Here is a 14,475-nt window from a genome sequence, read left to right on the forward strand (position 1 = left end):
GACTCTGCACAGGACTGTGCTAAAAGAAGCTCTCGGTGACGAATCTGAAGTGTCACCAAAGCGCATGATCCCATCCATGCTTAGAAGCCCGGAAGCGTGGGTGGTATGGATGGTGTAATGAAGATTAAAGAAGAACATGAGCGTCGACGACGAAGAGAATCGCTCAACGCTAGAGGCGATAAAAAAAGGCTTGAAATAGACGGTGAAGCGCTCAAATATGCCTTCAGCGTTCCAACAGAACGCTTTTGCGTCTGCGCTTTTTTCATGACGCTGTAACTATCATTGGTTGCAGTGGGCGTATCTATCGTTGCAAAACAGTAGTGAGGGGTGTCTTTGTACAGCAGCGGAGCGAGGCATGTCAACCGCACAAAGTGGACTAGTGTCGAAAGTAATAGACTCCACCATCTTCACAGCGCTAACGTATAAGTAAGGTGACCAGATTTTGAAAATATCAAAGGACATAATTATAAATAGAAAGGCCATCTCGGGATAGATCCCGATTCGCGAATACTACTAGATTTTGAAAATATCAAAGGAGGATTGGGACGGAATTGGTGACGGGTGGCAAATAAACACAGATTGAGCCACTGCAATAATCTTTTTTATTGATGATTAAAGATTTTTCCATGTTTATATAAACGGTGCGTGTATCAGCTGGCCGGACCCCCAACCGGCCGTTGCGAGTCCCACCAAGGTTGCCACTCGAGAGAAGAGAAAAACAGTCACGCCCGTGTTACTAGAGTGCCGCCAAATTTTGGCCATAATAAAATCTATATATAAATAGGCCCCACAGAGGACATTATTAAAAATAGAAAGGTCATCTTCGAAATAGATCCAGATTCATGAATACTACTTTGGCGACGAGATGGGTGACAATTAGATACAGATTAGGCCGCTGCAATAGTAATCTATTGCGATATGAAATTGTTACATGTTAGTAAATAAACGCATCGAAGATTGTCAGTAGAGAGAAAAACCGTCACGCCAGTGTTACCATAGCGCCGCCAAGTTTTGGCCATAATGAAAATCTATATTTAAATATAACTAGGCCCCAACTCTACGAACTAAGGTGTTATAGAGGAAGCGAATAACTGACAGATCGTCAAAGTGAAACAAAGCCGAGCATGTTGGGAAATTTATCATCGACGACGTATGTATGTATAGAGAGAACTTCTACTTGCTCTCAAAAGTGATTCCGAGATTTTTGGTGGAAGTTTCTCTAGTCAAAATGTTCCCACCGATATCGTAAGAATTAACTGATAGGGAACGGGATCGAGAAAATGACACAGTATGGCACTTTCCGACACTAAAAGGCAAACGGTTAACGGATGCCCGTCTTCATAGAGAATTTAAATCACTCTGTAAAGAAAAGGAGTTCGCAACAGATCAAATGTCTTTATATCATTTTAAATCATCTACATACAGACAAAATCTTGAATTTTTAACTGAAGTATTTATGTCATTAATAAATAACATAAAGAGCAGAGGGCCCAGGTTGGACCCTTAGGGAACCCCCGAAGGAGTGAAATACTCTTTCGATAATCAGCCGCCATAGGCTACAAACTGTCGACAATTGCTCAAATAACTCGAGAATAGCTGAGTTAAATAATAACCCATGACAAGCCTAATTGAAGGTCTTTTCAAAATCTGTATATACGACGTCTACTTGAATTCCCGCATCAAGAATTTTTTTCACCGTTTTGGTGAAAGACAGAAGGTTAGTAACAGTGGAACGGGTGGGACGAAACCCATGTTGTTGGTCCAACAAAACTTTTCGAAAGTGCTTAAAGACTAATCTATGGATAATTATTTCGAACAAGTTAGCAAGAGCTGACAACACTGAAACTGGTCTATAGTTCTTTATGCACAAATTTTATGAATAGGGGTGACTTTTGTACATTTCAAAAAATCAGGAAATGATGACTTCTTGAAATTAAATCAAATCAGGCCTAGAAGAAGTCTTCACCTTCTGAAAGCCGTATTTAAGATCTGAGCACTCAATTTCCTTGATGGTCAGTACTGAAGATTAATAACAAGACGAAGAAAGTGACTGAGTGGAAGACGAAAAAGATTTCTCGAAAACAGAATGAAAATATTGCACAAAACTATTTCCCGTTCTTCTTTTCCTTTGAGGAGGCTTGTCTTTTTGAAAAACGTAGTCCTCATTTTGCCCTTCTTGAATAAAAATGTTTGAGATTACTTTTTTTTAACTCCCGCGATATCCTTAAATAAATAAAAAAATCTAAAATTCCCTTTTTTCAGCTCCTGCACCAATATGTCCTTCTTTATCCTGATTGAACACAAATTATATTTTTAGCACCGCAGCAATTTATCCTGCTCGAACAAAAAATCCGAGATGACCATTTTATTTTTAGTGTCCTCTTTTGATACTTTCCAAATTAGTCAACCCATCATCATATTCAGAAAAAAATTGTGCAGCAAAGTCCTTAAGAATTAAATATTAAAAATATTTTTATGTTTTTTTGGAATTGTTTGAAAGTGAATATTTGTGAATCTGGGGGAAGTTGGCTGACAGTTGGCAATTAGACACATATCGAGCCGTTGCAGTATTGTTTATTTAAGTGTACGTAATTTACAGGTCCCTATAGAGTCAATTAAAATAAATAGCGCCCTAGCACTATATCACTGACTACAAAGCATTACTTACCTGTCTGAGCCTCAAAACCAATAATTTAATTGATACAGTCAAATAGGAATGTATGCCAATTTATAGGGAATATGTTTTTAATGAAATTAAAAATGCAATTTAATAAGTTTTTAAAAATATTTTAATTGACGTACAGAGAAATATGTGTAGCATAATAGGTATTAATCTGCGATGTTGCCATGCACGTCGCCGCACACTGATTGTTAGCTAATTGTTTTTGCCGCTGATAACCCTGCCTGGGTATGGCCGGGGCAGGTGTTCGCCGTGGCCGAAGCGCTGCGACGTGCTGGGGCTGGTAGGGCGTCGCGCCGGGGGTGATGCGGACCGCGGTGTCGTCCTGCGGGCAGGCCTGCGACGGCGGCTGCTGCCTTAGGTGAGCCTTCGCCTATGACCTTCGGCGCCTCCGCCCTTCGCCATAACCTCAATTTCATCCTTCGACCTTCGTTTGCAAATGGCCGCCGAGCCGAGTCCGCTTCCCGAAAAAGTTTCCGAACAGCATCGTCGATCAGATATTGCGGCTCTTTTGCGATAATTAATTCGGGTTACCAGATCAGCTCGATTTAATCGTTGGCAGATGGATATAGAATAAATAACAATTAAATAATTTAACGCTTGTCACTTGTCAAGGATAAAGAACACGTTGAAAATGAAATAGAACGTTTCGTCCCTCGGATATCACAAAGATCAATCAAATATCGTAAAAACATACAATCAAAATTATTTTTTTAAACATGCAAATGGAAACCATCAAATTTGTTTGGGAAAGGAAATTAAGAAAGGAAGCATTTTAGTTTGAAGTCAAAGCAGATTTTTAAATATTGTCAATCAAAATGTTTCTTAAAATTTGTGAATAATAAGTCATCATCATTGAAGCGATACAGTGTGGTTATTCTCCAACTCGCTTTAACCTGGACCACATAGCGTTGCAGTATTTTATTGACGACGACAAGTACTGTACTAAAACATAGCTTAACGTACGAAAGCTTGCAGATATTGTCCTAACCTAGAGCAGTGCTTGTGTCCATTTTAAATATTTACAATGTCCATTTAAATGCTAAAAAATAGTTGAAAAACAATGTTAGTGATGGACTTACAAAGTGTTCCAAAATATTTTTTGTTAATATTCTTAATATAAGTTATAAAAAAACATATGATAGATACATTTGAGCGGTATATTTCACTATTTTGCGATATCCTTGATATAAGTGAAGAAATAATAAATAAAAATCAATGTATTTTTAATTTGATTTAATATAAATTATTTTTATAGAAAATAATATCAAAAAAGTAGTCAATTAAATCAAAGCAATAAAACTATTACTATAATTTAATTCATTTAAATATAATTTTATTTACTAGAAATGCAATATAAAATAGTATAAATAAATAACAGACAATTAAGGAAAAATACGTAAAATTAACAAATGTGTTTTAAATTAACTCACTAAAATGGTTAAAATTACAATTTTAAATAGTATTTTTGAAATAAAAATGTCATTTAATTGCTTTTTCATCAAAAAAATGTACCCTTATTGGATAACACGGTTGTAATTATTCTTAGCATTCTAATAACTAAATTTAGTGGTTAGTTTAGTGGTTAATATGTTAGCCCACTCGTTCTGTAGGCGTTTCCATAAGGCTTTTTGGGAATCCAATGATTCCTGGCGAATTTTCTGATATCAAAAAGCTAAATTAGATATAAATCTGGCGATTTGTGTGGCCAAATATATTTTCTTCTTTTTTTATCTAATACCCTTGACACAATTTAGAAAATTGTGTGGGAACGTTGTCCTGTTGGAAAATAAAGTCTGTTCTATTTATACGTCTGCCCATAGTAGCACTTGCTATTCTAAAATAGTTTTAATTTTTTTGTAATTGAAAATCCTGTATTTTTATAAGGTTTTTTACTTCCACTGTTGAGAACTTCACTTTGCATTATAGTTGATTCAATATAGTGAGGATTCATTTTTTCCTTGACTCTTTGTCTAACAAATACTTTCCGATTTGATTAAAATGTTTCAAATTTTGATTCGTTAGACCAGGGGTAGCCAACTCGCGGCCTTGAACATTTTTCCGGCTCGCGAGATTCATCACACTTTTACAAAATATATTTATTTTATAATGGCCAATACACTATAGATAATTTTTCACTCCAAAAAATGTTTATAGTGTATCTAAATTTAATATGCAAATATATAATTTTATATGTGGCCCACAAGGTCATTTGGGTAGGCCACTCCTGCTTTAGACCATAAAACTTAGCACCGATCCAATTTCTATATCTCAGTCATACATCTTCTTTTCATTTACTCATAGAAAAGGCTTTTTGGCAACAATGCGTCCCCAACTTTTGCTACCCTTAATCGACGTTGATAGGTTAACACTGATATTTTTTCAACACCGCTCTTTTTTTACTTGGAAGTAAATTTCCGTTGCTGTAAACGGTCACTTTCTTTTATTTGAAACTGTTCGCTGATCCCGTTGTTTTGATGTAATTTTAGGGCTTCCAGATTGAGGTTTATCACAATTTAGTCCTTTATCTTTAAATATTTTAATAACTTTCTGCATTGTGGTCTTTGAAATATTTAATTTTTAGGCAATATATCGCCGAGTTCTGTTGTCCTGATGAATAGTGACAATTGCAACTCTTTTCTTCCCCATTATAGCAAGGGATTTTTATTTTTAATTGGGTAACAATATTTTGAATAATTGGATGGATTCGTAACTATGAACTTCCAGAGACGTCATTTAAGGCGGGGGGGGGGGGGGGATTTGCTCAGAAAAATGCTTCAGTGAATGAAATACTATGAATTTTAATGAAATCAAAATCTACGATTTTTCTGGCCAAATTCAAGGGGGGTATTTGAAGAATAAGTCATTCGTTTTTTGATTGGTGAAAGATTCTGGATTTTGCAAATATTTAATTAATGACATCAGTGTCTGGTTTCTTCGATTATTTAATTTCTCTTTAATTGCCCGTTGAAATTTCGAGCTTAGCTCAGAATTAATACTTTCCAATTGTTTAAACAAAAAATTTAAGATCCCTTCAGCCGTTAATAATGTAACCTCTTCTCTACTAAACTACTCGACAGTGATTTTTATTGACTGGAAAGTCTTCAGTATCCCTTTAGCAATAATTAAATACTCTTCGTTCCACAGATCACTAAAATTAAGGTCACTCAGTGCATTTTTAACTTGTTGCCTAATTCGTAAAAAGCGGTCTAGCATCGCCTCCATTATGTTCCATCTGGTTTTCATATCTAAAATTATGTTAAACTTTTTTGTACATTCTTTTGTAAAATTTCGTACTGGAGAATATTTAAATGTCTTCAAAATGTTTCTAATGCCATTTATCGTTTCTTCGTTGGTGTAAGTTTTATGCTAGTGATTTATTAAAACTCGTTCGCATCTGAATCTATATCGAAACCCTCATTCATCGATTTTTATACTATTTTTTTAAGCCTGTGGTTATGCATAGTTGTTGATAAGTTTGGGAGAGTGGACCAAATTTTAACATCACTAATGAAAGCCATGACATCATCTTTAATACCAATTCCAAACAAAGATAATTTTTCACTCATTAACTTTAAAATATTTTCTGCACTGCAACTTCCTTGTATCGGTATCATTCCAAGGTCTTCTTTTAATAATAAATTTGGACATCCATGTATATACTATTTGTACCTATCCATTCGTGAATAGAGACACTAAACTATAATTTAGGTCAATAACCTCTCGTTTTTTATCAATGTAAAAATCCATCATTAGTTTCATAATATCTGTGAGGTTTTGGGGTAGTTTATGTCCTCTATCAGATAATGCTTGTCTAATTAAATGACCGATTTGCTTAAATGTTTCTTGATAAAATTTCTCAAGGAATTAGAATTCTGGATTTGGCATTTTTCTCGAGAAGAAACATTAGTTTACATTTACATTCTTATCATTATCTTATATTATTTTCATGCAATGTATAAATGTTACAGTGAATATATGATTTATCAATGAAGCTATATTTTCACTTGTCGAGTCCAAATACATTTCTACTTGCGAAAATATAATGTAATTTATAAGAAGCATAGACAGATGTCGCATCTTGCAAATTGCTCCATAGTTAGTCTGTACTTAGATATTGAAATATGTTTTTAAAATATGATAGCTATTCTTACTGATATTACTACTGACTTTTGATATGAAAATATTGCTTCAAGTATATTCAAACCGAATTTTGGTCAATATGAGAGCGCAAAAACAATTATCAGTTCTCTGAAGTCAAATATTCACGTCAAAAGCAATAAAATCGTGTCGGCGCCGTTGCAGTGGGAACGCTCGGTAATGAGCGTTTCCACTGTGACGGCGACGGCACGATTTTATTGCTTTTGACGTGAATTCTAAATATTACGAATCTTATTGAAATCGAAATATTAAAAAACGACCACTGACTGGCAAATTTTTTCCCCGCCCAGTAAAAACCTGAAATGACGTCCCTGTGAACATTGTTACAGGTTTTGTTCCTAAACTTTTGACCAGTAGTGTATATGTATACAAATTGAATACCAGAGAAAATTATATAAGCGTTAGAAAGCTATTTCTGGATCAGCAAAGCATATTTGGTTTATTCTTTTTGTGCTGGTCCGAATCGAAAAGGGCTGATCATCTCAAATCTTGAAGCCTAAATTCTAGGCGTTTATTTAAAAAATATCCACTGGAAGGTGAAAGTTTTGCTATTGATCCTTTTATGTCAATCAATATTACAACAGCTCTGCCAAAAGTTTTTCTACATGCGATTTTCGTAATTGTTTACTGTGACAAAAGTCCACAGTACTATTGTTGATAGAAAGCTTAATTAGGGGTTTGGTACCTGCTCGAAGAACGCCTATCTCTTGCTGCTTGTAGTGGCATTCTTTTATTAACCGTTTTTGTGTCATGGTATATTTTTTTGGAATAAAAAAATATATGTTAAAGTGAGACCTGTCAAGGAATATTAAAATCCAAAAGGAGCCTCTGTGTGCAATTTCCAGTGTATTTGAAAACTATTTGCAGCCGCTAAAAATCGAAATGCTAGGGTTGTCACAACAAAACAATATTTATACATGTACAATTATAGGGTTGTCACAAACAACATATTTATACAAAGTAAAAAATACATATTTTGTATAAAATATAAACCAGCAATATAACAACAATACAAAATATTTTTGGCATTTCTTTGCATGTCACCCCATCATCTAACGCGTTAAATTTGGTCGAAAAGTATCATAGAAGGGATACTCCTAACTGAATCTTTAATAAACAAAAATATTTGTAGTCAAGTTGTACACCAATTATCATTTGTTATTAAAAGTTACATTTCATATATTACAAAGGCGCACCCTGGTGACGTTGAAAAGAAGAACATTAATTTTAGCCATTTTTAAGACAGCTATTCAAAGGGTAATAATTATAAAATATACCTAAATAGTCTTGTAATATTGTTTTGTAGCGTAAGTAGCAGATTCTGTAAATGCCCCGTATGTGGCTCTTGGCATTATGGTCATACAACAACTGAGCCCCGTATGTGGCTTGTGGCATTAGAACAGCTAACGCGAATCCCTTCAACTCCACTTGTCAAAGCTAACAATTATTGCTGGGTATTAAGTAGTGCCCTTTGAATTTTCAATGTGTATGGTTTTTTTAAAAGCTTTTTTGCCCACTTTTTTGTATTTTTATTGAAAAATATTATCCTAGGTTTATAAAATAATCATAATGCTAAGGAAAATATTAAATAAAAAGTAAATTTTCATTTCACTGATTGATGTGTTTACAAAATGACATAAATCTTGAGCTCGTTCTCTTATTATCTAACATAAAATATAATAAATATAATGTTATAACCCAACATAAAACAATTTAATTCAAAGTATGTTTGAAATTTTTCGTGTGGCATTGTATTTTTCTGGTTGGCGACTTCTTCTTGCTACGTATGCCAAATGCTTTATGTAATTTAGACGTTAGCTTTTAGCTAGTCAATACACTTATTTTTGTGATTGTGTTTAGTGCACCGTGCAATTAAAAGGTTCTGCAAATATGACTTTATTATTGGGTACATTAGATTGTGTGCTATTTATTAAATGCATTTTATTCTTCTTTTTCGATATTTTTTAACTTGCTAACATACTTATGAGATGCCTCAATATCTTCATCCACTTATTTGGCGTTTCAAAATTTTTTGAACAAAGCATTACAATTTAGACATGTCATCAATTATATCATTATTGTATATTTTTCGTTCAGTAAATTGCGAGATATATTTTTCTCGTGAGGTTTTCATTTGATTGACCCTCATATATTATTCTCGCGAGTCATTGAGTGTCGTTCACTCTGCTGAGTAGCGAACAGTGCTAGATGAAAATAAAAGTGTATAAAAAATAGTACGCCTGGTAATCCTAATTGCGATTTACCCTATTTTTTGTCTGTTGTTTTTCTGTAAAGTTGCGAACATTTGGTCAGTCGATCTTGTTCTTTCTCTTCCAGTGTATTCCTTGACGTTTCTACAAGTTGTTGTACTAGTTCTTTATTTATAATTTAAAATTATTTATGGTGTTAAGGTGCTTTTAAAAATCATCAATTGATGCTACTTAACAATCTCATTAAATATATTGAAACAATATTTCATGCCATTGAAACATTAACGAAGTAACAAGTTCCCAAACTCATTTTCCTTTTCGACCATCATAACATCAACGATGAATGTCCTTAACATTTATTTAATGTTATCAAGAACAGTGATGAATCGTTTAAAAACCAATCCTTGCTGCCTTGTAAAATATAATATATAATAGCTTATAATTAATTATATGATTTTAAAAAATCGTTATAAATTGACTTCCTCCCTAGCAATGAGTCCAAAGAACTGGAGTATATTTTTGAGTGCTCATTTTTGCTGTCTAACCTAGCATGCATACTACGTTGTATAACCGAGTTGTTCTGGGATCTTCGTATTTTCTATTCATCAGGTCTAATAAGCCCAAATAAAAATTTATATAATTTGGTAGGATGTATGTAATACACTTAATATTACATAACATTTTCTTTTTTGGTTAAATATTTAAAAATATCAGAATAATCTTTGTATTAAATATTGTCACACATCTAAAATTTAGTATGGTTTTAATTTACTCAAAACGGTATAGATCTTTTCATTGGTCGAAGTAGTGCTCATTTATTTGTCATACTCATCCTTTATGTGTGTGTTGTGTCTATTTATTAAAATATCATTACTCATTTACAATTTTTTCACACTTTTAGAATACCTAAATAAATATAAAAATACGGTATTTGTTAATTATCATGGCGCTACGTTCAAATTTTACAGTTGCGAAACGTCCGTTTGCTGTTCAAACCCAAACCTAATCTAAATGAATATAGTAATAGTTGTTTACATTAGGTTTGGATTTGAACAGTAAATGGACATTTCGCAACTGTTTAACCGTGATAATAAATAAGTACCATGAAACTATTGATAAAACTGAATTTGTAAATTTAAATATAAATAAAGTTATCTTATCCTTGTTGCAAAAATCCTGTTGTATATTGTTTATCTAAATAATTATTTATTTTTATTATTATGATGTTTTTGTCAGTATGGTAAATAGCATCGGCGAAAGAACATCCTTGTTGATTTGATTGAAGTTGAGGTTTTTTCCTAATAGACGTTATTTGCCATACTTCAGTTTCACGCATTGCGTTTGTGATTTTACTCAGTAATTAATTCTCAAACATCATTAGTTATTCATAGTTAGTTGTGCATCTTTGAGATGTTCACTTAGATCATAGAACACCTTCAGACAATTGCTTACGAAGTGATTTTCGAATGCTTGACCTTAGAATCATCGTCGTTCTGTTTATATTTTTCAGATTGTCGCACCAGACTAGTGCTCCCGCGACTCATTCAAATTCGTGAAGGTCCTCCTCTATAAATCATGTAAATCGACAGTCGGTCCCTATAGAAAGGTACGTTTTGATGTCGGGTCAACATTGTTGTCTTGTTAGGTTTAGTAGGTGCCATGTTTGTGTAATTAAGTTATAGAATTGAGGATTAATACAGTTGTGGAGAGGCCATATCAAAGATGAACTAAAAAGTGGACCAACAACAATAGATAACAAAAATCCGGTTGTGATTAAAATGTATATGTCGAGTTCGCAATCCGTTGTTGCTTATGTTGATTATAAAAATATGGTTATAAGTTATCGAGTTGATTTACGCGGTTAATTAGATTATCACATGCATTATTTCTATCAATAATGGTTTGTCGCTGACCCTAATTTCATCAACCCAATAATATCACATTTCAAAATAATGTTGCATCATTTATTTCACATACAATTGATAGCTCTATCTTTTGAATAAGAGTAAATGTATATACTGTATTGGAAGTAAACATAGCTATTTAATAGCGTTACTGACCCTAAAATATGCTATAAAAAGAATGTTAAATTTTTACCTATGGAAAAGGCTTTCTTTTTGTTAATCTTATATTGATTGAAGTCATAAAAATACTGTTTGAGTTTTTGTGCACTGTAAATATAATTTTTCTTATCTTCTATTATTTATTTTCATATAATAATATTTTTCACTGAGCGAGTTGACGATAAAACTAATTTGTTTGGTTTGATTTTGTGAAAGTCATATGTATTTTTATTAATTTATAATAACAATATCAAGGCCATGCTAATTATTTAAAGAGGAATAATAATGCATAAAACTAGTGATTAGTAGAAAGGTTACTTGTGATTTTATAATGGTAGATAAACGGTAAACAATCTGTTAAAAACCTTGATAATGATATTGGCTATTTCAATATTCTAGAATTAATTAGAAATTTATGTATTCTTATTTGTATTTTTACTTTCAGAAAAGCGAGAATGCTGATTTTGGACGACGAGAAAGATGAAGCGGTCTGTACTTGTGTACCCAATCATGAGTCCGAAAACGAAGTCACTATCGAAGATGGAGAGCAGAACGAAGACGTCGAAATCGCAGAATCTAGTCGTTCGAACTGCGATATTTCGTTCGACGACACTATCGACACCGGTGACGAGAACGAGAAGGCCGATAGACTTGTCAGGAAGCGCAAGATCGACGACAGTCCGTCTGCGGCCGATGCGACTGTCAAAAAGCCGTTCTGCGAGAACGGCTTGGATCTGGCCCGATGCAATATTCAGCAGCAAAACAGTCCGCCGGAATTGCGACTTTGGCTGAACCGTTTCACGTCTTGGTCTGTAGCCGAGCGCTTACAGGCCATCAGTAGCCTTATAAACCGGTCCGCGCCCAACGAAGTGCGGCACATGATGCAAGCCATCGAGCCGCTGTTCCAGCGCGATTTCATATCGTTGTTGCCTAGGGAGTTAGCTTTAACGGTCTTGCGCTACTTGGAGCCGAGAGACCTCTTCCGCGCCGCACAAACCTGTCGCTATTGGAGATTTTTAACCGACGACAAATTGCTGTGGAAAGAAAAATGCAAGCGCAAGGGCATCGGTCCGATGCGGAAGCGACCCATTTCTATGCCGGAGACATCTTGTTCGTGGAAAGCCGCTTATATGCGACATAAAGTGATAGATAACAACTGGCGCTTTAAGAACAATGTCGACTTTGCCAAGTTTCTTAAAGGTCACGACGATCACGTAATAACATGTCTGCAATTTTACGGCAATAAAATCTTGAGCGGATCCGACGATACCACGCTGAAAGTATGGTCGGCTAACACTGGAAAATGTTTGTTAACGTTAGTCGGGCACACGGGAGGCGTGTGGTCGTCGCAGATGGTAGGCAGGATAATAATTAGTGGATCAACGGATAGAACTCTCCGAGTATGGGACGCTCACACGGGACTGTGTTTGAAAACGCTCGCCGGACACACGTCCACCGTCCGATGCATGCGACTGTTCAAAGATAGAGTGGTGTCGGGATCAAGAGACGCTACTCTCCGTGTGTGGTCCGTCTCTGAAGGACGTTGTTTAAAAGTTTTAGTGGGACATTTAGCGGCCGTGAGGTGCGTTCAATATGACGGCCGATTAGTGGTAAGCGGAGCTTATGACTATTTTGTTAAAGTATGGAATCCGAACTCCGGGGAGTGCATTCATACGCTCACCGCTCACACCAATAGGATATATAGTTTACAATTCGACGGCGTGCATGTGATAAGCGGCTCTCTGGACACTTCCATCAAGGTCTGGGATGTGGAGACGGGCGGGCTGAAGCACACGTTGAGCGGCCACCGTTCGTTGATATCCGGCATGGAGTTGAGATCGAATATATTAGTATCAGGGAACGCAGACAGCACTGTCAAAGTTTGGGACATAAACACGGGTCAGTGCCTGCACACTTTGGCCGGTCTCGATAAGCACCAGTCGGCAGTCACATCGCTCCAATCCAACAGTCGTTTTGTGATCACGTCGTCGGACGACGGAACGGTCAAATTGTGGGACTTGAAAACTGGTGAATTCATACGTAACCTAGTCACGCTCAGTTCCGGAGGATCCGGCGGTGTGGTGTGGCGGATCAGAGCTTCCGCGACGAAGCTCGTCTGCGCCGTAGGGTCCCGGAACGGCACCGAAGAAACAAAACTGATGGTGTTGGACTTTGACGTGCCAGGCGCTTGTCAAAAGTGCGAAGATTAATTATAAAAAAATGTACGACCTTAAAATCCGATCTAATTTTACTGAAATGTGTTCACACGCCACCCAGACATGTCATCGTTAGACGTCTACGATTTTTATTATTTTCTTGCATGCGTCTGATATGATGTATCGTCTTCCTATATTTTTTATTTCTCTTCATTTTATTTAAAATTGATATTCAGGTCATATGTAAATGTGAACAATTAAATACGTGCTTATATGCACCGTTTCTGCATTGTCAAGACTGATTTATTAAGTATAGTCTTAGGTAATATGTTTTTTATTTGTTTTTATTAAATGTATATGTATATATATATATTAAAAAAAAACAGAAAATAACAAATAATTCGAAAACACTATTCAAGAAAACTTTTTTAGATGATGTGTTAGATTTATTCTCAATTGAAACCAAACTTTTTTTAGTTCGAAGCACATTTCCTTAGTATGTTTTATTTATGTTAAGCATTTATTACACTTTGTGTAACGTCATTGATGGGTACTGATTCTTATAGTTTGTTTCGTCATATGAATATTTTAAGATGTTTATTTGTCGCACTTTGGTTAACTAACGATTGCTTTAATTGTTATGTCGTCCAGTTTTGATACGAGTCACTCTACAATCAGTATTGTAACGCTAAATATTACTCTTGTCAATTAAAACACTAAGTTCTGTATAAAGTACGTCTAGCAATCTTCTCCACTGATCTTTTATCCAATGTGACTTATGTTCCTAAAAAAATTCCTTGATATTCTAAATTTAATAAATACGCGATGTAGTATCAGTGGACGATGTTATTATTTAAAATATGAATTTCAAAACCTTTATTAGTATTTTATTATTATTTTTATTTTTTAGTACGTATAGATATCAATCATTGTCATTTCATTCATTGCATATTAAATTATTTTATTATCATTTAGACGTTCGAACAATTAGTATTAAAGGAAGCCTTTAAAAAAAATGTTTGCCAACTATTGTTAAAAATATTTATATATATATATATATATATCTGTATATTAATTGATTTGTTTTATAAATATTTTAAAATCTATCATGTATTAGGTTTGTTCAATTATTTTACATAAAATGTGATGAATCTTCATATTTATATTATTATTATTATCATCATCATCATTGTGTCGAAGAAAAA

General features: G+C 34.5%; 1 protein-coding gene across 3 annotated transcripts; it reads left to right on the forward strand.

The window, feature by feature from the left end:
* Positions 1 to 2,884: 2,884 nt before the first annotated feature.
* ago (F-box and WD-40 domain protein 7) lies at positions 2,885 to 14,109 on the forward strand. Of its 3 annotated transcripts, none has more exons than XM_088190358.1 (3): positions 2,885 to 3,041; positions 10,562 to 10,657; positions 11,560 to 14,109. In XM_088190358.1, the coding sequence occupies exon 3, from the start codon at positions 11,570 to 11,572 to the stop codon at positions 13,322 to 13,324; it is 1,755 nt and encodes a 584-aa protein (XP_088046484.1). In that variant the 5' UTR covers positions 2,885 to 3,041; positions 10,562 to 10,657; positions 11,560 to 11,569; the 3' UTR covers positions 13,325 to 14,109. The 3 variants fall into 3 exon arrangements, with proteins under 3 accessions (XP_088046484.1, XP_088046483.1, XP_088046485.1); XM_088190359.1 differs by lacking the exon at positions 2,885 to 3,041 and adding an exon at positions 10,312 to 10,335; XM_088190357.1 differs by lacking the exon at positions 10,562 to 10,657 and having other exon boundaries at positions 2,887 to 3,041.
* The last annotated feature ends 366 nt before the right edge of the window (positions 14,110 to 14,475 follow it).

Source organism: Plectrocnemia conspersa, unplaced genomic scaffold (genome assembly GCF_051122295.1).
Source record: "Plectrocnemia conspersa isolate PC_06_02 unplaced genomic scaffold, ASM5112229v1 ptg000008l, whole genome shotgun sequence".
Taxonomy (NCBI): domain Eukaryota; kingdom Metazoa; phylum Arthropoda; class Insecta; order Trichoptera; family Polycentropodidae; genus Plectrocnemia; species Plectrocnemia conspersa.